The sequence below is a fragment of the Saccopteryx bilineata genome, chromosome 4, assembly GCF_036850765.1.
Source record: "Saccopteryx bilineata isolate mSacBil1 chromosome 4, mSacBil1_pri_phased_curated, whole genome shotgun sequence".
In the NCBI taxonomy this organism is placed as follows: Eukaryota; Metazoa; Chordata; class Mammalia; order Chiroptera; family Emballonuridae; genus Saccopteryx; species Saccopteryx bilineata.
In genome coordinates, this window is record NC_089493.1 from 239,044,360 (window position 1) to 239,070,551 (window position 26,192).

Genomic DNA, 26,192 nt, shown 5'->3' on the forward strand with positions numbered 1-26,192 from the left:
TTACAATCAATCGCTCATTTTTTCCCCAGACTACATTTCATAATTAGTTTGATTTAAGAGTAAAGAGCATTCAGTTATGGCTAGACAGACTTAGGTAATTAAAACTTTTTGTAATATCATGCAGTTGGCTGCTAAGGGGTCCCCCCCCCCTGTTAATTGGAACTTTTAAAAATTGAAATAAGTTGCTGTGTGTTGAATCTGATTATTCCCTACAGACATGAAAGAGATTATTTTAAAGAACTGCAAGTACTTTCTAGTTACACAGGTTCAGAACTCAGAGGTTATTTTGGGGGCTGTTTGACAGCAGCTGCTGCATTGAAGGCGTATCTTCTTAGCGGGGGAAGAGCATCCCCACAAATGAGTATAACGTGGAAGAAGGGCACAGGGCTGGGAAACCCAGGGGAAGAGCTCCGACTCTGGAGTCAGCCCACCTGCACTTTATTCCCAGCTCCCATCCCAGTGCTGACCTTCCCAAGCTGATCTTGTGCAGGTTATTAACCACCTGGCCTTGGTTTCATTATGCCGACAATAAGAGTCTACCTCATAGGCGTGTTGGAGGAATACCTGAATTAACACACATAAAACCTGGCACTTACCAAGTGTTGTATCTCCTTAAGAGGATGTGTGGGTCAGATGAGTTAGACAGTATGTGTTACGAGAGAGTGGTCATTGAGGGTTGAGGAAGCTGAGGAAGATTTATTTTGATAGGGAATTGAATTGGTGAGATGCTAGGTCTTGGAGAAATGCCTTTCAATGGGCATAAAGGAGGAAAGCTATCATGAAGCATGAAATTGCCTTGTTCTGGTAATACTTTGAAGAACTCTATGTCCATTATGTATTTCTTTCATTTGGCATCTAATTTTTTTTTGTTTGTTTCAATATTTTAAAAATTGTACAGTCCCCACTGGAGTAAGGTGGGTGAGAGTTATGCTGTCGCGGCTTTTTTTTTCTTTTCCTTTTGTTTTGTTTTGTTTTTCTGTTAAGTTGGGAGAAGGAATAGTGAAGGTGTGAACCAGAAAAGGAAGAACCCCATGCCCGTGCCTCCCTGCCAGGTCCATTTCAGGCACACCATCTTGGGGAGTGGGACTCTACAGAATCCAAACATCCTGACTGGGAGTACGTTTGGGAGGGCATGAGGACAGACCATTTGGATTATTGTCGCATTCTTCCCTCCCTTGTCCTAAACTAGCCCAAGCCCGGATTGTGAGGAAAGTAACAGAAAGCTCTAGGGTTGTGAGTTATTTGCCTCACAAGAGAAGGCTTTAGTTAGACCTGTCTCTTTTGGATTTAAAAACATGTTACTAGTGCAGATGTTTCCTCTAAATCAGAGATTCCAAAAGCCCTGTTGTTTCTTAAAATCAATGTTTATTAGAAAAACATGAGGGTAGCTTCCCAGTTTTGTAGTGTGTTTTTCAGTTATTAAGCCTTCAACTATGTCATACTTAATTGGTTTAATCTTTAATTAAAATTTAAAATCCATATGATTGAAATTCTATACCTTTCCTATTACGCATTTACATTTATGTCATTGTGAGAATTATTGAAACAAAAAGCTTAAAATATCTCTACTAGTGCCTAGCTTATTTTAAGTTGATCAATAAGTAGTGATGGCTATTTATCTCAGGGGTAGTCAACCTTTTTATACCTACCGCCCACTTTTGTATCTCTGTTAGTAGTAAAATTTTCTAACCGCCCACTGGTTCCACAGTAATGGTGATTTATAAAGTAGGGAAGTAACTTTACTTTATAAAATTTATAAAGCAGAGTTACAGCAAGTTGAAGCATATAATAATAATTACTTACCAAGTAGTTTATGTCGGATTTTCGCTAAGTTTGGCAGACTAACTAAATCTTCATAAAACAACTTACTATAGTTAAATCTATCTTTTTATTTGTACTCTGGTTGCTCCCCTACCACCCACCATGAAAGCTGGAACGCCCACTAGTGGGTGGTAGGGACCAGGTTGACTACCACTGATTTATCCAGTGCTTTATAAATAAAACGAAGTGGTCCATCATCATTTTCTTAAAGTTGAGACTTGGAATGAAATTTGCTAAAATTTGTATTCATGAAAGCAGATGTTGAAATTTTCACTTGTGGAGAAATAATCAATGTGAATATTTACAAACCTGGAAATCAGCAAGGACCTCAGGATAAATGAGATCTTATAATGGATGGTAAGTTGAGTAGGCAGCATGGAGGAAAGGTCATCCAGTTGTGGGAATCACCATTTTTATTCTTGGTACTTTCAGGTGTGAGTATAATACTTTTAAAATATAGTCATGATAATATCTGATTTTTAGGAACATCTTCATGTTGACCTACTTAATTTATCATTTTTGTGAGCATTGTTATTCAGGGATATATGCTGAAACTGTGTCAACTCCCAGTTAAGTTGGGTAAATTCACAGAAATGCCACACAACTACATACATAATGGGAAAGGTATTTTTATTTTCTTGATGATTTAAATATAAAATACTCTCAAATTTGGAAAGAAGCTATTCAAAATTAGAACCTCTGTTTGTTTGTTTTGCCAGCTGTTACTGTCTTTCTCCTGTAAAGTCACCTTCCCTGTTCAGACAGATTAGAAGAAAAAGGTTTAGAACAATGTTCGGCAGATAAAATGTATTATGCTCACTTTATTAAAGATGGCACTGCCCACGAGGAAGCCCATCGCCCAGGTGATTGCTTGGGATGGGCGTGATTATGTTAATATGTGTCCGGGGGAGGGCTTTCACACCAAAAGGTTTTAAAAGGAAGAGAGATCATGTTGTTCCGGGAGAAGAGTGATTATGTTCTAGGAGGAGCCCATGCTATAGGAGAGCAGAGAAAGGCCACATAGAAGAGGAGAAGCAGTCAAGATGGCGGAGTGCCAGTTCTCTTGAGAGAGTAGCCAGTTTGTACAGAAAGAAAGAAGTGAGGAACAGAGGTGAATAAGGCTGGTGAGGTTAGAAACCTTTGATTCTAGGAAACTCAGATAAGTCAGTGGCTTTGGGAGCCCTGAATGGAAAGGGAAGTGTTTTCCCACTGTGTGTATTTCTTGCCTGCGGTTGCAAGCTAGGATTAAAGCTAATGGCCCACCAGTTCTTGGCTCCGTTATTTCATTACCGTCTGTCCGAATCAAACCTGAACCTGCACTGGCCAGGCGGCTGTGATGGTGGCCATGGCTACTGACTTTACAAACAACAACGAGATAGGTAACAAAGTTCCATTTTTGCCCAAGGGCCCACATTTTTTTTTTTTTTTTTGTATTTTTATGAAGCTGGAAACGGGGATAGACAGTCAGACCCCCGCATGCGCCCGACCGGGATCCACCCGGCACGCCCACCAGGGGGCGACGCTCTGCCCACCAGGGGGCGACGCTCTGCCCCTCCGGGGCGTCGCTCTGTTGTGACCAGAGCCACTCTAGCGCCTGGGGCAGAGGCCAAGGAGCCATCCCCAGCGCCCAGGCCATCTTTGCTCCAGTGGAGCCTCGCTGTGGGAGGGGAAGAGAGAGACAGAGAGGAAGGAGAGGGGGAGGGGTGGAGAAGCAGATGGGCGCTTCTCCTGTGTGCCCTGGCCGGGAATCGAACCCAGAAGCCCTTGCACGCCAGGCCGACGCTCCACCAATGAGCCAACCGGCCAGGGCCAGGGCCCACATTTTAAGGATACTTACCAAAGACCTTGTTTTCAATCTTAGTTTTGGGGGGTTTTTTTGAGGATTTATTTTATATCTTCTGTCAAATTCCAGTTAAGCTTTTGTTTGAAGGTTTAAACCTTTCTCTTGTCACTTTTCATTTTCCTAGGTGGGTGTGGCCACTTGCTAGTATTTCATTTATTTTATCTTGATCTGATGATGTGTCCTAATCACATACTGAGTACTGCAATTAGGATATTTGATTCTTACTTAGGTATGAGTGAGGCTCTCTCTTTTCCTCTCAAGCTGCTGTTACTACCATTTGAGTGTAGTGCAGGTGGAGTCCTATTTATCAGGTATATTCTTTGGAAAAGTTTACTTTGTATTTCCAAATTGCTAGAATAAGGTGATCTGGAAAGGTGGAGAGAGTTGAATCAACTGAGATTCTGCTGTTCTGCGTTGCATTAGGCTCTTCAGATAGGTTTTATAGGGATATGACAGCGAGGAGAGGAGTTTGTGCAGAGGAGGTGATGCTAGGATTCTCCAAAGGCCATCAGTTGCTGCTCAGAGCTGTGCCGCTGGGCTTCCCATCTGCCTTCCTCAGTCATGTTCACCCTCCCTGATGTTCCCGCTACCTCCTCTTTCCGACACAGGGAATATGTCAGAGTTGTCCTTCAGTTTTTCTCTCTACTCCAGGAATGCCCTTCTTGGTTTCCTTCAAACTGCTGCTAAGCAACGAAGTCAAAAAGCTCCACTCCTTCCTGACCCCCCTGGTAGGAGATGGCTCTAAAGAAACCAGCATCATTTCGAGAGTAACTCTGCGACCCTGAGACTATTGTACTTTTAAAGCAGGTTCCCTGTGACAGGGCCAAGCCTGACCCTGACCCCACCCCTTGCCTACTTAGTTTTGTTTTTTTCCCTGCCTTATTAGAAAATATTCTTTTTAAAATGCGCAAAATTATTTTTATGTATATAAAAACAAATAACACATACGTATACTCGACAAAAATTGCACAGAGCTAAGGTAAAATTTCTCTGGAATCTGTGTCTGCCATCTATCCACTGCTCAAGAGAAGTGGTATGGATACCTGCTTTCTCCTATGTTCTCTCTCTCTCTATATCTCTCTCATACACACAAGTAGTGTGGATACCTGCCTTCTCCTGTGTTCTCTCTCTCTCTCTCTCTCTCTCACACACACACACACACGCACACGCACACACACCAGTAAAAAATATAGTACTGTGTTTGTGTCTGTTTTCAGCATAAAGTTTATCATACTCTACAAGCACTGCGTTAGTTTTTTCATCAAATCTTTCTTGCCAGGATAGAAAGCTACTTCATTCTTTTCATTACCCCCATGTCAGATACTTCTGCATGATGAGGGACATCTTCACTACTTCTGTTTATAGTGGTTTAGCACCTACCACATGCCTAAAATGCTGTTAAGAACAGGAATGCGAAGATGCTTTGGAAGCTAGTCTGTGAGAAGCTAACAGGCTCTAGGGAGGAACAAAAACAATTGAGGAAACTCTTGGCTTCCCTTTTATACCTTTACGCCTATGCACTGGCTCTGTTCTTACTTTGCATCGCCTGTGTTAATAAGGATGAACAATCTTCTTTCTCTTATCTCTAAGGACTAGCAAGAGGGAACTTATCTATCTTTGTTGAAACCTGGGAATGGCATCACCTGCCGCCCACGTGGACTACTCTTGATAAAATAGGCACTATTTTCTGGGATTGAAGCCCTTATGGTTCATGCTCAGGTAGAACTATTTTGGTGTAAACACCTTTTGCTGCAATATACTGCAAAGACCCACAGCCCACTAGAACCACTGGGCCTGTGTCCCTCCTTCCCGGGGAGTTCTTCCCACAATCCTTTGTGCCTCTTTGGGAATGGTATGTACTCCTTAGGGAATTTTTTTTTTAATTGTGGGAGAGACAGAGAGAGTCAGAGAGAGGGACAGACAGGAAGGTAGAGAGATGAGAAATATCAATTCTCCGTTGCAGTTTCTTAGTTGTTCATTGATTGCTTTCCTATATGTGCCTTGACCGGGAGGCTACAGCAGACCGAGTGACCCCTTGCTCAAGCCAGCAACCTTGAGCTTAAGCTGGTGAGCCTTGCTCAAACCAGATGAGCCCGCACTCAAGCTGGCGACCTTGGGGTCTCGAACCTGGGTCCTCTGCGTCCCAGTCCGATGCCCTATCCACTGTGCCACCGCCTGGTCAGGCTCCTTTTTTAATAATAAGTTATCTTTGAGAACTCAGAGATACCTCTTTGCTTTTATTACCATTACAGGTTTTATTTGGTTTGTTCTTATACATGTATTAATTTGATCTTATTTTTAAAGTCTATTCAGGCACAGAATTTAAATGATTGTCTTGCTGAATTTTGAATGGATATAGACACTTCTTTTAAAGGAGCTTTAAGCATATGTTGAGCATAATACTGAGCTTCAGAAAGATGTATTTCTCCAGGGAAATAATTTATTATTGCTAGAGGTAATGTGAAATTATTAATTTTTTCTGAAGCACATTTTTGTGTGTTCCAGAGATACATGACTTGAAATTAATGACACTCTCCTTTGTTAAGACTTTATTTCATTTTGTGTATTCTGTTGACCCCTGAGAGAATATCCAATCTAGGGGGAGAATATATAAAGCAGTGCTAAAACCCCTACAAATGCTTCTAGTAGATTAGAGTCTATTTGTCACCTTGCTGTTTTCCCCAATGCTACATTAGTACTGTTGTCCCTAGTGCTACATTTTGTAGAAGCTTGTCAATTAAAATTCAGTATACAATTCATTTGGTTTTTGAACAATATTCTAGTTAATCTAAGCATATTGAAATGAAAATTTGCATGTAAGGTAATACATTTCCAAGTTCAGAGAAGTTGCTGTTGTTCTACCATCAGTGTACATGATATTTTTTAACTTCCCAGTAGTAGTGGAGATATATTTGGGTCAGCTAACTTGGCAGGTTCTCTGGTAACTCTCAGAATGAAATATAAGTGTCTCTTTAAGTGGTAGAGGTTCAGACTGTGCTCGTAAAGCAGGAAAAAAAGATACCCATTTTCCCCACCCATGCAGATTATACTCATATTAGCTTTATGAACATAGTGAAGAACTGAAGTTTAGTTCTCATTGAGGTTGTTGAGTTTGCAGAGCAACATGTACCAGAAAAGAACTTCTGTGATCATTCTGAAAATACTCAGCCCATTTAGTATTGTCACTATATTATTATGTGTGCTTTATAATTTCTAGTGTGAGTTTCACACAAATCTATTGTGCCTGGACCAGCTACATTTACATTCTTTTCCACAAATCTCACAGATTCCAACTTCCTTCTTTCACCATTTCCTTTCATCTTCTATAAGCTCTGGGGATTATTTTTGGCTCCTAGAAAGTCTTCCTCACTCCCTTCTTCCCAGCCCCATTCTTTCTTACATAGCCTCTTTGTCTAAAGAGGGCTGGTTGTCAGCATAGAGGGACAGATGGTGTTTGAGGAGTAAGGAGAAGTAGGTAATAAGTAACAACTGCAGGGAAGTGTCCATTGTCTTGGAATCTCAAAAAACTAGCTGTATGAAGTACAATAGGGGGCCAATCTTTATTCTATCACTTTCTTAATTGTTCTCCTCTTTGAAGACCCTGTAATATCTCGTGTACACACTTGATCTTGTTAAGAGTATTGGGCTTCTTTATAACTCCTCTTTCCATCTTTAAAATAGACCCAAGGCTTCACTGAGGATCTGGCAGTGCAGTTAGGACAGCATGATAGAAATTAGTAAACACCTTAGGCTTAATTCAAAAAAAAATGTGTGACACATATACCCTCTGCTTTCTACAGCCAAGGGTACAATGACTCAGTTTATAACAAGGAATCTTAAGAGATACCAAACTCAACTAAAATTGATTCAGCTTCTGGGAGCTCTCCAGATTATACTCCAAAGTACTAATATAATATCATTTTCAATCATAAATCATCTCATTGGCTCTCCTGTCTCTTTTTCTACGATAGATCATGAGCAATAATCCATTGTCTCTTGAACCAACAGAGTATAAATTTCACTGCTCATAATTTCTAGTGTGTAAGGAGAGACTGGTGAAGACGTAGGCTTGAACGGCTCTGTTGGGGAATGGCGATGCAGACAAGAGGTGGACCAGCCTGCAGTGAGGCTGACCTTTTCTCACTTAATGCCCTCTTTCCTCTCTAGAATTCATTAGAGAATCATTTGCATGTTATATTTCATCTGCATTTATCTCCACCAACCTCTTCATTCTTGTGTTAAGTTATGTGTGCCCCTGAATAAATGTTACCTACTATCTGATATTCTTTTTAAAAAGGTGAATTGTGATACTATTTAACATATAAGAGATGATAAAGATATATGTAACTTTTAAATACATTCTGGATAGTATATTTAAGAAAGTAGGCAATTAATTTACTTCTATTTATACATTCTTTTAAATTTAGGAATAGATGGACAGTCTGTGGAAGTTTCCAATATTGTGGACATCCGAAAAGAATATAACCGTGAGATTGCAATGAGAATTTCTTCTGGCATAAACAGCCAGAACAGATTTTATACAGACCTAAATGGATACCAGGTAATTTTCTTTAAAATGTCTTAAGTAATGGGCTTGACCAGGGGTGGCGCTGTGGATAGAGTGTTGACCTGGGACACTGAAGTCCCAGGTTCAAAATCCCGAGGTCGACAGCTTGAGTGTGGGCTCATCCAGCTTGAGCACAGGCTTGCCATTTTGAGCACGGGGTCACTGGTTTGAGCGTGGGATCTTAGACATGACCCCATGGTTGCTGGCTTGAGCCCAAGGTTGCTGGCTTGGGCAAGGGGTCACTGGTTCGGTTTGAGCCCCACCCCCTCCCTGGTCAAGGCATGTATGAAAAGCAGTCAGTGAACAACTAAAGTGCTGCAACTACAAGTTGATGCTTCTCATCCCTCTCCCTTCCTGTCTCTCTTGCAAGCACTCGTGCTAAAAAAAAAAAAAAAAAAAAAAAAGCCTAAGTAACGGTCATATTAGTGCATAACTTTTATGTATGGTACTGGCCAGTTAATTTTGGATCCTTTGAATAATATGCTAAAGGTTGTAAATTATGTCTGAACTAAAACTGAACTTTAACAAATACTTGTAGGTTCTGTATTACCCAGATTTCCAAAATTATAACAAATATATGATATTTGTAAGAATTTATTTTTTCAAAGGAAGATTTGGTGGCTCTTATGCATGTTAAATATATTAATGCCAAAGTATATATGAATTTATCTAATAGAAAAGAAACATAATTAGGGACTGATGGATTATATCTTTTTTTTTCTTATAGGAAATTGTCCTATGCATATTTACCTTATACTCTACATATTTTTAAATATATACTGTAATAAAGGGCTCTTTTAAATTTCAGTAAAACTTTTACCTCTCTTTATTGGGGTGTGTATATGTACCTTTATATGCATATATATATATATGTACATAGACATACAAATACAAACATATCTATGTAGAAATGTGAGTAGATATGTATTTAATTAAAAATTGTTAAAATAGTAATGACAAAATTGATTCATCAAATTTTTTCTGATTGTCAGTTCTCTATTTTAATAGAGCTCTTTTGATTGTTACCTAAATCTCTATTTAGGATGTACATGTGTGACAATATATCTTTGAAATAATACTGTCGCAAACATTAGCATATTTTTGAGACATTAGCATTTTAGAAATTTCTGGCTATGAATAGAAATAGTTTCACAACAAATGCTTTTACTTTGTCTGATTTTCAACTGGGATGAGTGGATGGGATTGTGATAATTTTCTCTTCTACGATTTCCTGCAAAAGTTAAATTTAAACCTTTTCCAAAGCATAAAAATTGAAACATACATTTTGAATTAACATGTTAATTTTACTACAGCTGTTTGGTTTTCAAATGAAGCCCCTGCTTTATGGTGATTCATTTTCTTTGTATACAAAAGAAAGGCTTTTTAAAAATCTTCCAGAGCAATTATTTGTATGTGTGGGTGTATGCATGAATGAAAAAAACTTAGTAAAATGAATAAAATGTGAATTTTCTTTTTAAGAATCGAACATTTGAATAAATAGAAAAATATAATTTTTAAGCCTATAAACTAAATATTTCTGCTTTTAAATGAGGCCCTTTTTAAGCTTTGGCAAGAGTGGTACTTGGGCAAGACTAAAAATCTAGACCTACAGGTGGGGGAGTGAGGGTAATAGCCACAGAGTTGTGACTTTTAAATGTCCTTTTTATAAGTATATGATTTAATTGGAATAGGAAGATCAGAATTCAAAAGTAGAAATGGAGAGTTCTTTCAAGCTAGCTTTTTTCCCTCCTTCTTTCCTTCTTTCCTTCTTTCTTTCCCTCCCTCCCTCCCTCCCCCCCCACCCTCCTCCCTCCCTCCCTCCCTCCCTCCCTCCCTCCCTTCCTTCCTCCTTCCCTCCCTCCCTCTTTTTTAACATTGTTTCTTCACCAGTTTATTAATTTCCTAAGAGTGTGATTAAGGCATTACCACAAGCTGGGTGGTTTAAAACAACAGAAATTGGTTCCCTTACCATGCTGGAAACTAGAAGTCCCAAATCAAGTTGTGGGCAGGGCCACATCTCTGCAGATGCTCTAGGGAAATATCCTACTTGTCTCTTCTGGCTTCTGTTGTCTCAGGCCATCCTTGGTACTCTGCCTTGTAGACACAGCGCTTCAGTCCATGCCTCCACTGTCATATGCTCTCTCCTGGTGTCTTGGTATATGTCCTTCTGTGTCCTAATTTTCCTCTTCTTATATGAATACCAATCATTGGATTAGAGCCCATCCTAATCCAGTATAATTTGATTATATCAACAGGGCGCCTATTTCAAAATAAAATCACATTCCTAGGTTCTGGGTGAACATGAATTGGGGGGGGGGGTCACTATTCACAACAACTAGTAATTTGAAAGACTTACTGCAGAGTTGTTTTGAAGATTGAAGATCTTATATGTGAAATTTCCAGCGCTGCGCCTGGCATTAATGGGTACTCAGTATGTGTTAACTAATACATTAACTTCTTCTTTGTTTGAGTTTCATGTCAAATTTTTGAGTTTAAAAGAGGTGGCATTTTTATCTGGTGTGAATCAAATTCCTGATAACAGTCTGTTTATTGTCCCCTCCTGATGTGTGAGTCTCGTTGACCCAGACTAACTTAGGTCATGTCAGTCTTTCTCAGTAACTAAAATTAGAGTTGTATTTCATGCATTTGGATACTAGACCAAGAAAAATTGAAATTTGGAACTATCTGCAGTGAAGTTCCTAAACAGGAATGCATTGAGTAGTTTTTAAATATAAATATGCATTTGATTATTATAATGTAATATGTTAAGAGGATTTGATAGATCTGGCATATTTATTAAACTGATTTTAGAAGAATTTTAAGAGGTATTTGTTTGTTTGTTTGTTTACTTTTAATTCAGTGAGACAAGAGGAGGCAGATAGTCTCCCACATGCGCCCCAACTGGGATCCACCTTGCAAGCCCACTAGGGGATGATGCCTACCTTGGGTGTTGCTCCATTTCTCAGCAACTGAGCTCTTAGCACCTGAGGCGGAGGCCATGGAGTCATCCTCAGCCTCCAAGGCCAACTCACTGCAATTGAGCCATGGCTGCAGGATGGGAAGAGAGAGAGAGAAATGTGAAAGGTGGAGGTGTGGAGAAGCAAATGGTGCTTCCTCTCTGTGCCCTGACTGAGAGTTGAACTTGGGTGATTCACACACCGGGCTGACATTCTACCACTAACCCAGCCAGCCCAGGCATATTCTAAATTATAAATTAGTTCTAACCTTACAAAGGAAAGGAAACTGTCACTTTTTCTATTTGGAAGAAGTCATATATAGCCAATATTAATTTTTTAAGGCACACATGTAAATGTCACTCCATTTTTTAAAGAAGAGAATTGTATGGTCTTACAGATTCAACCTAGAATGACAATGAGCAAATTGCCTCTTCAAGCAAATGTCTACCCCATGACCACAATGGCATATATCCAGGATGCTGAGCATCGCCTGACACTGCTCTCTGCTCAGTCTTTAGGGGTATCGAGTTTGAAAAGTGGTATGTATTGTTCAGATTTGTTTTTCTCTTGTGTTAGTTCCAATTTTATGATTTTTCTGTTGATCCTGTGTATTATCATCTTCAGTCACCAGCTTTCTTTTGAAAACCAGACTATTAGTTAAATTTGGGTTTTGTGAGAACAACATAAAGTGATGGATTTCTTCAATCTTAGGTGAAAAACAGAGACCTAAAGTTCTTTGATACCAATTACTTTTTTTCCCCCCTCAAGATAATTTACCTTTCCTGATAGCCCATTATTTAAAGAATGGGCTATTGTTGTGATTAAATGGATGCAGAAACTCAGACTCCTGAAAGTTTAGATAACTTAAGTTTCTACAGGTGGGAGGTTACAGTTTAAACTTAGGTCCTTTGACTCACTTTCTTCTCACGACCACCACCACCTCCACCACCAGAAAGAGGAAAGAGAAGAAAGATGATACAAATAGGGGGATAAAGACGTGACAGACTGCCTGACCTGTGGTGGCGCAGTGGATCAAGTGTCCACCTGGAACTCTGAGGTCACTGGTTTGAAACCCTGGGCTTGCCCAGTCAAGGCACATATGGGAGTTGATGCTTCCTGCTCCTCCCCCCCTTCTCTTTCTCTCTCTTTGTCCTCTCTAAAATAAATAAATAAAATCATTAATAAATAAATAATTGGTGGTAGACACAACTTTGAGTAGTGAGTTTTTTTCATGCTCGCTGACCCCCAGGAGTATTTTTTTCAAAAAATGAAATTAGTTCTAGTTACAGTTTTATTAACTTAAAATCATGTTTGTTTGATAACCAATTTATGGAAACAAGAACATACCTTTGCCTTTTTCTTTAATGTTGCATAACACATTTTTAAAATAAAAACTTTTGTTATCTGTATGGTCCGGAGGCATGAGGATGTACAAGAACGTCTATCTGTACTACTCAAAGGGTTAAAGATTCCAAAACAGAAAGTGAGATGGAGAAAGAAAATAGATAGTAGGTACTGATTAATTTTGAGGAAAAGTTTGTATTGGGAGTCTTTTGTCTTTTATAATACATATTTTAAATTATTATTTATAGGTCATTAATTATTCTTCCTTCCATACATGCAAAGATTTCCTGAGATAAGTGTCAGGCAGATAAATGAATGCAGATGCCTGGCATATGCTTTGACCTTTTTATATTAGGCATATACATACATACATTTGGTACTTCCACACATATAAAAATCATACTACTTCCCATTTTTCTTGGTGGCCTTTATCAGACAAAATCATGAGATTCTGTCATAAAGATATGAACATAGTTATACAAATAATATAAAAATCCGGACTCAGACTAGAGGGTGGGGCTGGGGCACACTGGAGAGCATGCTTCCCATGTACGGTGGGGCGGCCACCACTTAGCACCAGCACGTGGCCTGCACGGGGGAAGGGGCCCAGTGTCGCCAAATGTTTCAGTCTTGAAGAACCCAGAAATCTGAAATTTTATATGAAGTTGCTCAATCTGTAAATGTTGATTTAATTTTTTCAGTATCAGAACATAAAACATCTTTGTGCCAGATGTGACCCTTAATGCACCCATTTTAAAACCCTGCCTTTAATTCTCAAATGTGGGCTCTAACCAGGGCATGAGTTCTTAAAACGCAAGCAGTCATGAACCAAGAAGCACTGTCTCACTTCCTGATAAACATGAGCTGAAAAATAAAGCTCCTCCATCCCTGCTGTAGACACCCAAAAACCCTAGTGTTTGAATAGTTACAAACTTACAAATAATTTGAGTACAGCCCAGGAAATGATTGTCACTTCTTATAGGACTAATATTTGGAGGCAGGAAGAAGAGTTAGTAGTTGCCAAGGATTGATGTACTAATTTGGGTGTGAAGTGATCAAATTCTGATTGTCCTCTTGGCGTGCAGAAAATTAGTCCCAGTGCCTGAGAAGCAAGTTCTAGACAGTTGTCTTCTACAATATGGAGGAAATAACAATGAAAATTCTAACCATTCCTGGTTGTTTTATGTACTGAATACCTGTAATGCTGGTGGCCGAGGTCCACATTGGATTCAGGCAGACAGTAGAGAAACTGGAGAAACTGCAGAGCCAGAAAGCGTTGGGCCATTACCGTTTAATAAAGTCTCACAATGGTGGACAAGCACACAGGCAAGGGAAAACCTCTTCTCAGGAAAATGAACAGCAAAACAATTGCTCACAGTGGTGGGCAGGCAATCCACAGTCCACCATATGCAATCCACCCTAAACACAAGTACCCATAGCCTTACATAGATGTACACATGGTGCTGCCACACATGCTCACACACTAATCAAGCAAAGTGCTTGCAGCCAGTAAACCAGCAAGCAAGCCTAACACAGTTGTTTTCCCCATAATACCCGAACTAAGAAAAAAGAAACTAAAGCATTGGTCTGATTATATAAGAGTTATAGTTATTAAAGTCTTTATGTATTGCTCTTTTAGGTTGAATGATTATTTTATAAGTAACACATATGAATAAATGGATAGATGAATATAGATATATTTTTAAGGTATATATGTAAATTTAGGATTTTTTTTTTTTTTTCAGTATAATCTCAAGACTGGATTTCTTTTTTTGTTTATTTGGTTTCCTTTTTAGTTTTTAATCTCATTACCTAACCATTAGCTTACAATTTAAATTGGAGCTGATGTGGAATTAGTGCACAACAAATGAGGGACCACCAATGACCCCTTTCTGAGCTAGAGGAGACAGGGCAGTGATGATGTCACATAATCTCAGGGAGGGACGGGAGTTCATGGTCAGAGTTACCAGCTCCTAGGTCTTCAAAGAATCACTGCATATCATCTAACCTACGCCATATTTCAGTCCAATTTAGACCCCACCCATCTGTATTTGCTTTATTACTCAACATGTGATGGGCATTTCATAATAAACCTCATAAAGATTTTTATATTCCAAATGCTGACACCAAAAATTTTGGAGTCTTAATATACTCCTTAGATTAATTATTTTAATTTTAGGTTAATTCTTTTTTAATAATTTTAATTTTGATCTGTCCTGTTTTTAAATTTCTTATCAGATTTTAATAGACATTAATGAAGAAAAGCAGAAATATAATGTTTTATGAATTTATAATAGCTACTTTAGGCCATTATTGAGAAAAAGCCTGGGGTACTGTGGGTTATATCGATCTGTCCCCATGACCAGAGGAGAAACTTAAATTGAGACTGTGTTACTGTAGTTACATGATCCTCAATGAATGTTTGTATGAAATAACCCTGGCCAGTTTTTCTGTTTGTTTCATAGGTCAGATTGAAGTTATCATGGATCGAAGACTTATGCAAGATGATAATCGTGGCCTTGAGCAAGGTGTCCTTGATAACAAGATTACAGCTAATCTGTTTCGAATACTACTAGAAAAAAGAACTGTCGTGAATATGGTAGGGGAAAAAATAACTTGTCACCCACAATTTGAAATGATGACCTTTCCCTTTTTTATTTCTTACAATTTTCAGTATTGAGATATGTTTATAATAGATTCACTAAGAGAGAATTTTTATGTACATAACACACATATAGTGTAAAATTTCCATTTAGGTCATTTTAATATTTTTTCTTGTTATGGACACTTAAAATAAGGTTAAGTAATCAGTTTGGGTGAAATTTCCTGAAATTATTTTGAGAAAGTTGAGTTTAAAAATAGAATTTAGTAAGATATCTATCTAGAAGATTATGTTTGATTAGTAAAATGGATTTGAAACCTTAGTGTACTTATTCTGGTCTTAGACTCATCAATTGAAAATGGATTTATTTGTCTTCTTGTTTAGTTTTCATTCTTCAAAGCAAAAGTTCAGCTTTCCATGTTAAAGTCTTGCCAAAGCTATGTTGGACATGAACCAGTCTGACAATATGCTTCTTCAAGTGGCAGTAAAGTACCTCAAGAGTCCTTCATAAATTACTGATTACCAGCTCAAATGGGCCTTGAAATGGCTCTTTTTCTTTTACTCCTCTCTCTCTTTCTGCACTCTCCATTTCAAATCTTTTCTTTTTCATCCAGTGACCTCACTGTTTACTTTATAGAGAGAACAGCTATTGGACAGTGCTCAATATGCTCGACACCAGGCCTTTCTTCTTCCCTCCTGTTACAGTAGAGATGTTTCCTTCCTTTCATCTTAGGCCAGTCCCTCTCCTTGTCCTGGGAACTTGGCCTAATCTCCCTCCTCAGGATCCTGTTAGTAGGTTTTCTACCTCCTTGCCCCTCCCTGTCCCTCATAGGAAATCTTTTCTGTTTGCTTTTAAAAACGCCCATTTATTTTCTCCCATTAAAACTTAAAACAGCCTTGGCTGGGTGGCTCAGTTGGTTAGAGAGTTGGCCTGAAGTGCAGAGGTTGCCGGTTTGATCCCCAGTCAGGGCACACACAGGAACAGGTTGATGTTCTTGTCTCTCTCTCTCTTTCTCCCCCTCTTCCTCTCTAAAAATCAATAAATTAAAAAAATAATAATAAAACTTAAAACAGCCCTGGCTGGGTGGTTCAATGGATAAAGGTTTGTCCCTGTGCATTGAGGTCACGAGTTCAGTCACCAGGCAAGGCATGGACAAGAAGCAATCAATGAGTGCACAACTGAATGGAACAACTAAGTGGAAAAATGAATTGATGCCTTCTCTCTCTCAAATCAATGGAAAAATTAAAACAAAAAACAAAAAAAAACTTAAAACAGAAAATAGCCCTCACTCAGACTATCGTTTTTCCAAATCCATGCTCACTCAAACTCTCATTCCCAATTCCCCTACGTTACTATCTCCCCTTCCCTGTCAAGCCAGAATTTCTGACATGCATTTATTTCATCACTTCCCTCTCATGCTTAGTTCGTTTTAATCTGGCTTTAGCCTCCACCACACTCTTGCCAGTGTCACTCACTAGATGCAGCAGATGTTTTCAATTGTTCGCGTACTTCACCTTTCAGCAGCATTTGATACTGACCATTGTCACTTCTTAAAACATTGTCTAGCCAGGGCTTCCATGGTTCCATGCTCAATAGGTTTGCTTCCTTCCTCGTGGGCGGTTCTTTCTCTGTGTCTCCTGTAGTTCTTTAGCCATTAAATATCAGTGCTCTCAAGGTTTGGCCCCAGGCCTCCCTTTCTCTTTTTATATGTTCTCCCTCTGCAAGTTCTCCTATTCCCCTGGCTTTGCTGACCACCTCTATGTACATAGAACCCACAAATACATATCTCATCTGTCTGGTGGTTTCCTCATATTTTTTCTCCAGTTCTAACAGCACATCAAACCTAACCAATCAAAAATCACTCTCGCCCTGGCCGGTTGGCTCAGTGGTAGAGCGTCGGCCTGGCATGTGGGGGACCCAGGTTCGATTCCCGGCCAGGGCACATAGGAGAAGCGCCCATTTGCTTCTCCACCCCTCTCCTTCTCCTTCCTTTCTGTCTCTCTCTTCCCCTCCCGCAGCCAAGGCTCCATTGGAGCAAAGATGGCCCAGGCGCTGGGGATGGCTCCTTGGCCTCTGCCCCAGGTGCTAGAGTGGCTCTGGTCGCAGCAGAGCGACGCCCCGGAGGGGCAGAGCATCGCCCCCTGGTGGGCAGAGCGTCGCCCCTGGTGGGCGTGCCGGGTGGATCCCAGTCGGGCGCATGCGGGAGTCTGTCTGACTGTCTCTCCCCGTTTCCAGCTTCAGGAAAAAAAAAAAAATCACTCTCACTGCTGACCGGGCAGTTGCACAGTGGATAGAGCGTCAGCCAGCCTGGGGTGCTGAGGACCCAGGTTCAAAACCCTGAGGTCGCTGGCTTGAGTACAGGCTCATCCAGCTTGAGTGCAGGGCCGCCAGCTTGAATATGGGATCATAGACATGACCACATGGTCACTGGCTTGGGGCTCAAGGTTACTGGCTTGAGCTGGAGCCCCCTGGGTATGAGAAAGCAATCAGTGAGCACAGAAAGCAATGAGAAAGCAATCTAAGATGCCACAACTATTAAGTTGGTGCTGCTCATCTTTCTCCCAGTCTATCCTTCTCTCTCTCCCTCTCTCCCTCATGTGCAAAAAGAAAACCACTCTCATGATCTCCCTACCCACTGAACATGACCCTTTTAGTGTCTGCTCCCTCGGTGACTAGCCCCACTTTCCATCCAGTGCCGGCCACCTGGGAGTCCTGACTCTCACACTTCTCCTGCACCAGCCCCTCTCTCACAAAAGGAATCTCCAGTGCTTGGCTCGTTGCCTAAACATTTCCAATCCATAAACTAGCTTACTGTGACCACCCTAATCTCAGCTAACATGGTGCGTTTTCTGGATCTAGCCTGTGCATTTACTCTGCTCTCCTTTTTCTGCCATATTGTCTCTTAATCCAGGAAGCAGAGTACTTTTGCTTTTCAAAACCAAATCTAACCTCATTCAACCCCTCTGATGTCTTCTCACGGCTCTCCGTATAAAGCGAAAGCCTTACCACGGCCTACAGATACCCTCATGATCTGGGGCCTGCCAGATGCCCTTCTCATTTTGCATGACTCTCGCTATTTCTGCTCTGGGTGCTTCCCATGCAAGGGCTATGTCTCCCTCTGCTTCTGGGCTAGCGGAGGGAGCACCCAGCACATGTCCTATGAATGAACACCAAATGCGTAAGTGAATGAGCTGTGACGGCACACTGGGCCGCTGCCTTTATCTCAGGTACTGCTTTCTGCCTTGTCATTGTAGGCATGTTCTCTCCCCCTATTAGATTCCAGGGACTTGTCCCTTTAACTTTCATGTGCCCCGCAGGGCCTGTGGTAAGCAGGTTATAAGTAAAATACTAGTTAATTGAATGAAATGACAAAAGCTAATTAAAGTGAGAAATTCTTCCAATAGCTAGAATTTTTCAGGAAAAAGATTTTAATATTCATTTTAGATGTCAGGATTTATACTAGCTCTTGTAGCTCATGGTTTAAATCAATTCCTGACAAGAGAGTTCGTTTCAGGACTGAAACTGCATAGGAAATCTGTTGGAGTGCTGGCAGCTACCGTCTTTTTCTCCTGAAAATGTTTCTGACTTTTATGATCTTCCTATATAGATAGTTATTTACCAAACTGTTAACTATAGCAATAAGAATTTTCATGTCAAATCCATAAAGCTTTCACTTAAAAGTTAAATAATTGGTTTATTCCTATTCAAAACTCCTTAGAGACTTATTGATTTAAATGTAATCCAATGTTTTTATAATCCTGTGTTGGTTAAATTTTTCTTTTGCTCAGCTATAGATTCTTGGGCTTAAATCAATAGTTTCTTTTAAATAAAAAATGAGCTAGAGAAGAGAAAATACATTTTAATTTCTAGTGAAATTGATTAAAAAGACATTTGATAAAGAAAGATTGCATAGGCTGTGGCTGGGTTGCTCATTGGATAGAGCATTGTCCTGGCATACTGAGGTCGTGGGTTCGATCCCCAATCAGGGCACATACGAGAAGTGACCAATGAGTTCACACCTAGTTGCTCTCTCTCTCTCTCTCTCTCTCTCTCTCTCAAATCAGTGGAATTTTTTTTTTAATAAAAGGTTACATATAACAAATTTTCCAGAAAGTGTTTTTCTTTTCTTTTTCATTTTAAATTTTATTTATTCATTTTAGAGAAGAGTGAGAGAGAGAGACAGAGAGAGAGAGAGAGAGAGAGAGGGAGGACAGAAGGGGGGAGGAGCAGGAAGCATCAACTCCCATATGCGTCTTGACCAGGCAAGCCCAGGATCCCGAACCAGCGACCTCAGCATTCCAGGTCAGTGCTTTATCCACTGTGCTACCACAGGTAAGGCCAAAAGTGTTTTTATTTTCAATTCAGACTTTAAAGTCTAAAATATTGATAGTAGAAATTGAGGTTGGGAGATACTCTCTGGACAAGAAGACATTTTAATGGGAAGCCTTGAGCCTGTCAGAGCCTCACTGGAATAACTCTAAATGACGGAATGGAGAAGTGCATCTTGTTCTGCAGAGAGGCAGAGAGACTAAGGACTGGATGATGTACAGATAGGTGCCCAGAGGAGGAGTGTGGCTGTGTGAGGTTGACTGTCACCTGTGGTAATGATACTTAGTGGTCAACAGAAGTGAAAAATAGGAATTGTCTCTTTGGCATGACCCTTTATGATATGTTTGTTTGACTCTTACACCCACCATCTTCCTGCTGGCAACTGGTACATAACCGGGCATGTGTAAGTGCTATAGTTACCAGTATTTTACACATCAGTATTTTACATATCAGTATTTTACATATAAGGAAAAGAAGTTAGGGGAAATCAGATGAAAAACTCAAATGCTTACAGGGCTCTCGGGAGTGATGACATGAAGGAGATGGTAAAGTTAGGTGACTAGAGGATCTGTGGGGAACACAACGCAGCCGCCTGGGAGCCCAGCTGCTGCAGCTGATCGCTTCTGCATGGGAAAGCGAAAGCCTAGTGTGACTGCAATTTCCAGCAAACAGTTTGGGGGAGTTTTTGTTGTCATTGATGATTTTAATGGGAAATCGCTTGGATTTTTTTTTCCTCTTATTGATTGAGAGTTGGCTGAAAAACAGACTTTTTTTTTTAAACAGACAACTTTTTAATACCATGCAGACCTACTGAAACGTTTCTATAGGTAGATGAGGCCCACAAACTACCAGGTTTTAGCTCAGTGCTGCATGGTATTTGTCTCTAAATCTTTAGATTCAGTATATTTTCACTCTTCTTTTTTTCTCTGTTGTTTTACTCTATCCTTCCCCCCACACACAATTTTTTTCTCTTATTTATGTATATTTCATTTGCCTATTAAATTAGTAGATGAAGTTCAACGAACATTATCAAGTTTTTAGCATATGTCAGGTCATAGTGAATAAACAAAGGTGACTACAAAAAATCTCTTGCTGATATAATTCTGCAAGTTTTGATGCAGATGGAATGGGAGCCTGTGGTGTTGAGGGATCAGCTAACACAGGTGGGCTCGTTGAGGCACCAAGGGGCCTGGCAGGAAGTTTGACGATGAGGTAAGAGCGGAATCCAGCGGAGAACTCGGCTTGTGGTTCTGACGAGAATGTTACTGTTCGTGGTGCTCTGCGGCGCTGAACTGCCACTGTTCTATGAACTCTTCCTTGTCTTGCTTAGGACAATAACTGAGACAGTTCCTGAATTCCCAGAGTACTTATATTCAGGATGTTTCCTTTGATGAGAATTCTCATGTACATGTTTTTGAGGCTGAATCCTGTTTTGTTTGGTTTTAATCCAAAACTAGTTAAAAGGGCATTTTATTCCCCCTCGATGGTTGGAAGGGTGTCTGGGTGGCGGTTCTCAGCGCAGGTCCACAGAGCAGTGTGGGCTGACTGTGTGAGATTCACCTGGAAGGAGGCGACACTTAAGCTTCGCCTGTCCAGGGTTCCAGCCCTGCCAGGAAATGTGTGCTTTCTAAGAGCTCCCCAAGCCATTCTGGTATTATGATCAACTTGGGGGAAGCACTGACGGTTACAGGAACTGATTTGGGTTTGGAGGAAAGGTAAATACACTGTATGCACATTACTGCTCTAAGACAGGGGTCTCCAAACTGCGGCCCCCTGAGGCCATTTATCCAGCCCCCGGCCGCACTTCTGTAAGGGGCACCTCTTTCATTGGTGGTCAGTGAGAGGAGCATAGTTCCCATTGAAATACTGGTCAGTTTGTTGATTTAAATTTACTTGTTCTTTATTTTAAATATTGTATTTGTTCCCGTTTTGTTTTTTTTACTTTAAAATAAGATATGTGCAGTGTGCATAGGGGTTTGTTCATAGTTTTTTTATAGCCCGGCCCTCCAACTGTCTGAGGGATAGTGAACTAGCCCCCTGTGTAAAAAGTTTGGGGACCCCTGTTCTAAGATATAGATAATTTATCAAGAAGTACCCCACCTTCTCACTGAAGTATCCAGGGATTCCTCCAAGAGCATAGAACAAATGCAGATAGCTATCTCTGAATGTTTCTTGACCTGCAGTGGACTTTATGCCTCCCAAATCTGATAAGCAGGTATTTTCCTTTCTGTTAGAATCTTTGATCTGTATTACTCAAAAATGATTTTGTCAGCAGTCCTGACCTAGATTATGAAGTTCTTTGATCTTGGAGTACATTTAAAGTGTCTTGTTGAAATGTCCCCTCTCTATTTATGTCATTCTACAAGGTGTATTAAATTTTAACATTGTTGGAGAATATTATTTTACATGCTTTATTTAATCTTTCCCTATAAAAAAAGAAAGTGAAATAGATACATTCTTTTACAACTCTTTTTGACCACATATTTTTTGTTGGTACCTTAGTAGTGCAGTGTCCCTCTGCTGCCATTACATTCTTTTCTCTCTGGTCTAAATTGTAATGACATCTACAGTTTGCTACTGACAGGATGCTTGTCACTCTTCACTAACACTCTCTGTTCAATGCTAATCTGACATTCTGAATTTTAAGCTCTGCAGCTTCTATAAACCCTGTGTTTTTACTCAGATAAGTAGCCAAGTCTTTCATTTGAGAAAAAGGATGCAACATCAGAAGTTATCAGTGAAATAGTCATTTTAAAAAATAAGATACAAAATTGCCCTGGCTGGTTGGCTTAGTGGTAGAGCGTCGGACTGGCGTGCAGGAGTCCCGGGTTCGATTCCCTGCCAGGGCACACAGGAGAAGCGCCCATCTGCTTCTCCACCCCTCCCCCTCTCCTTCCTCTCTCTCTCTCTCTCTCTCTCTCTCTCTCTCTCTTCCCCTCCTGCAGCCAAGGCTCCACTGGAGCAAAGTTTGCCTGAGTGCTGAGGATGGCTCTGTGGCCTCTGCCTCAGGCGCTAGAATGGCTCTGATTGCGGCAGAGCGAAGCCCCAAGATGGGCAGAGCGACGCCCCAGATGGGCAGGGCATCGCCCCCTGGTGGGCATGCCGGGTGGATCCCGGTCGGGCACATGTGGGAGTCTGACTGCCTCCCTGTTTCCAGCTTCAGAAAAATACAAAAAATAAAAATAAATAAGATACAAAATTAAATTTATCTTAGATGTCACTGGTGAACAAAAGACCTTTCTACATAAATTATGTTCTCTTCTTAGTGCTTTCCGTTGTCTGCAATAACACTTTAGGTGTTATTGGTGAAGGTTCTGCTTAGTCATTGATTTAATTAATTTTGTATATCACCCAATAAGTATGTCCCCAGCCCTGGTAGACTTATTGAATGTTAGAACATGTTGATATATGCTTGTCTGCAAGAACACACCAGAGCAAAGACTAAAGTATTTTTAAAATGTACTGAATAATTGTGTATCATATAAACATATAACATTTAACAGTTTCTGTTTTGGGAATAATGTAGAGTGAAATAGTTGACAATGATTTACCCAATTTAAAGAAAACAGATGATTTAGATATGTCACCTGTATTTAAAATATTACTGATTTTGAGAGTATTTTTAAAAAATTCTATCACTGGGTAACATTTATGAAACATAGCTTTGTATCAACACATGACTTTATGATCTAGTTAAGTGTATAAATGAAACCGTGAGGACATGATGGGTAAAACCCGAGGGAAAAGATAGCATCAGATGATATGAAAGATAGATGGACATCCCAAGCCACATACTTGAAAGAGTTTTGTAGTAAGTTGAGAAAGAGTTTCTGCAAAAAGTTATAACTTGTCCTAAAATGTTCGTGGGAAAAGTTGTCAGGATTTTTAGTATGAAAGCAACAGAAAAGAAGTATTTCTAATGTACTAGTTAAGTGGACACTATTCATTTTCTTGTATTGCTTAGAATTGAACTTAGTAATCTGCTCTGTATTTTCTACAACCATTATTTATAAAATCGAGGTATTTATATACTTTTTATATTTCCTTTTTGTTTAAATCCTATCAGATAATTTAATTAATATGAGAACTGCAAATATGTAACTCTTAAACATGTTTTTTATTGATAGGAAGAAGAAAAGAAGGCCGTCAGTTATCCTTCCCTCCTCAGCCACATGACTTCTTCTTTCCTGAATCACCCCGTCTTTTCAATGACAGCAAAGACGCCCATGCCCACTCTTCAGCTGTTGGGTGAATTCTCCCCACTACTGTCATCTTTGCCCTGTGACATTCATCTGGTTAATCTGAGGACAATACAGTCAAAGGTATATCCCAAAATCTATCTGTAAAAAAAATACTTTTTGTAATACACCTGGTATAAGGGGATGGGAAGAAGAAAAAATACTGTAACGTTTACTATGCTTCAAGGAATGATTAGGAGGGCGTCACCTTTAGGCAAAATTATTATACCTTTCATTTGAATATTGTTCTAGAGCAGTGCTGGTCAACCTGGTCTCTGCCGCCCACTAGGGGGCATTCCAGCTTTCATAGTGGGCAGTAGCAGAGCAACCAAAGTATAAATAAAAAGATAGATTTAACTATAGTAAGTTGTTTTATAAAGATTTATTCTGCCAAACTTAGCGAAAATTCAACATAAAGTACTTGGTAAGTAATTATTATTATTATATGGTTTAACTTGCTGTAACTCTGATTTGTAAATTTTATAAAGTAAAGTTACTTCCCTACTTTATAAATCACCATTACTGTGGAACCGGTGGGCAGTTAGAAAATTTTACTACTAACAGAGATACAAAAGTGAGCAGTAGGTATAAAAAGGTTGACTACCCCTGTTCTAGAGCAATGGTTTTTAGCTGTTGTGTCACAAGAATTTTTAAAGCATGCAGTACCTGACTGTTTAGTCAGGGAACTGACCTCTTCGCTTAGATTGTCAAATAAAAAAAATGACAATAGCCAACGCAACAATAGCCTATTTGGGGGGGGGGGCATCAGTTCATCAAAACATATATTTTTTGGTGTGTTACAAAATTTTAGTAATTAGTTTATGTGTTCCAAGAGATGAAAAAGGTTGAAAATTGCTGCTCTATAGTTTAGAGCATACCCAGATACGAATTTATTTTATTCTCAGAAAAGTTCTGTGTGGTGGGCGGGTCAGGGAGTAGCATCTTCCTTCTCCTTGTGGATGGGGAAGCTGTCCTGAAGTTACTTAATTTGTACGTGGGAGAACCAGGCCTTAAGATGGTCTGTAATGGCATTTTCCATTCATGTCTCCAGGTTAGCCAGTGTTTCGCGGGAATCAGAAAAGAGGAAGCACAGTGTTCATGTTAATTCAGTATCTTTTTACATTTGTAGCTTTCTCTTGAAAATCACTGCAACCTAAATCATTGCATTGAGAAACCAACTATTTAGGAGAAATATAAAAATATACTAAATAAAGAGCAAGAGCACATTTTATTAGGTATGGAATTTTAATTCATTCAGTTAGACTACTTAGTTTATCTATATGCCTACTTTTAAAGTAAAAAATTACATTTGTAAAGAACAAAAAATGAGACACTTGACATCATTTTTATGTTTTGTGGAAATGTCTTGATATTGTGGATTGACATGCACTTAACTGGAAATAGTAAGTGGTTATATATAATAAATGGCTTGATTATGGAAAGAAAAGAATGTTCATGTTTGAAGATAGTGTAGGAGGCAGAAAATGTTTAGGAACCAACTACTAAAGCAAACCAAATAAAGTAAGGATAAATGCCTACAAATTTGGACAGTTAAGACTTTTTTTTTTTTTGTATTTTTCTGAAGTTAGAAAATACATGCGCCCGACCAGGATCCACCCCGCATGCCCACCAGGGGCGATGCTCTGCCCATCTGGGGCGTCACTCTGTTGCAACCAGAGCCACTCTAGCGCCTGGGGCAGAGGCCAAGGAGCCATCCCCAGCGCCCGGGCCAACTTTGTGCCAATGGAGCCTCGGCTGCGGGAGGGGAAGAGAGAGACAGAGAGGAAGGAGAGGAGGAGGGGTGGAGAAGCAGATGGGCGCCTCTCCTGTGTGCCCTGGCCGGGAATCGAACCCGGGACTCCTGCACGCCAGGCCGACGCTCTACCACTGAGCCAACCGGCCAGGGCAGGACAGTTAAGACTTTTAAAATTATGTGTACAAGATAAAAAACTTACAAGGCTAAACTTTCAGGAGTCAGTTCCATAGTTCGTTACTGGAGAACTTGCTCCAAACGCAGAGAGCGCCCAAAACTGCAGGCGGAGGCGCGGCGTTTGCTCCCGAGCATGAAGCGGCTCTTGGTGTTTGTTGCTTTTGTAACTGCTGTTGGCTATTGATGATCATTCTTCACTTCTTTTGGGAAAGAATGCAATCTGAATGGTTAATAAAAGGATAAAGAGCTTTTGTCTATGTCGGAAAATATATATGGCTTGTAATAATAAATATAAGCTAATACTGGAGGACTATCTCTGTCACGAAGCTTGCTTGGTCCTCTGAGTGAACACATAGACTGTATTTAATGCCTACCGGGTGCCAGTTACTGCTAAAGGCACTAGGGATATAGTCATGAACAAAATAGACAAAATACCCTGCCTTTCTGGAGCTTAGATTCTAGTGGGAAGAGAAAAAAATAAGAAAAATGTATAATATGTTAGATAGTGGTAAGTTATGGAGGGAAAAAAAAGGAAGCAATGGCAATTCTAGAGGGCGATA

General features: G+C 40.0%; 1 protein-coding gene and 1 non-coding gene across 2 annotated transcripts in view; both read left to right on the forward strand.

Annotated features, from left to right (window-relative positions):
• Positions 1-26,192, forward strand: part of MAN2A1 (mannosidase alpha class 2A member 1) — a 190,852-nt gene that overhangs the window by 150,976 nt on the left and 13,684 nt on the right. The window contains exons 17-20 of the mRNA XM_066273982.1: positions 8,092-8,225; positions 11,586-11,727; positions 14,998-15,131; positions 23,592-23,786. Coding sequence (XP_066130079.1) covers positions 8,092-8,225; positions 11,586-11,727; positions 14,998-15,131; positions 23,592-23,786 — 605 coding nt within the window. The remainder of the gene's footprint in view (positions 1-8,091; positions 8,226-11,585; positions 11,728-14,997; positions 15,132-23,591; positions 23,787-26,192) is intronic.
• Positions 25,658-25,861, forward strand: LOC136336839 (small nucleolar RNA U3). The gene has a single exon (XR_010731618.1). It is a non-coding gene; the product is annotated as a small nucleolar RNA U3 (small nucleolar RNA).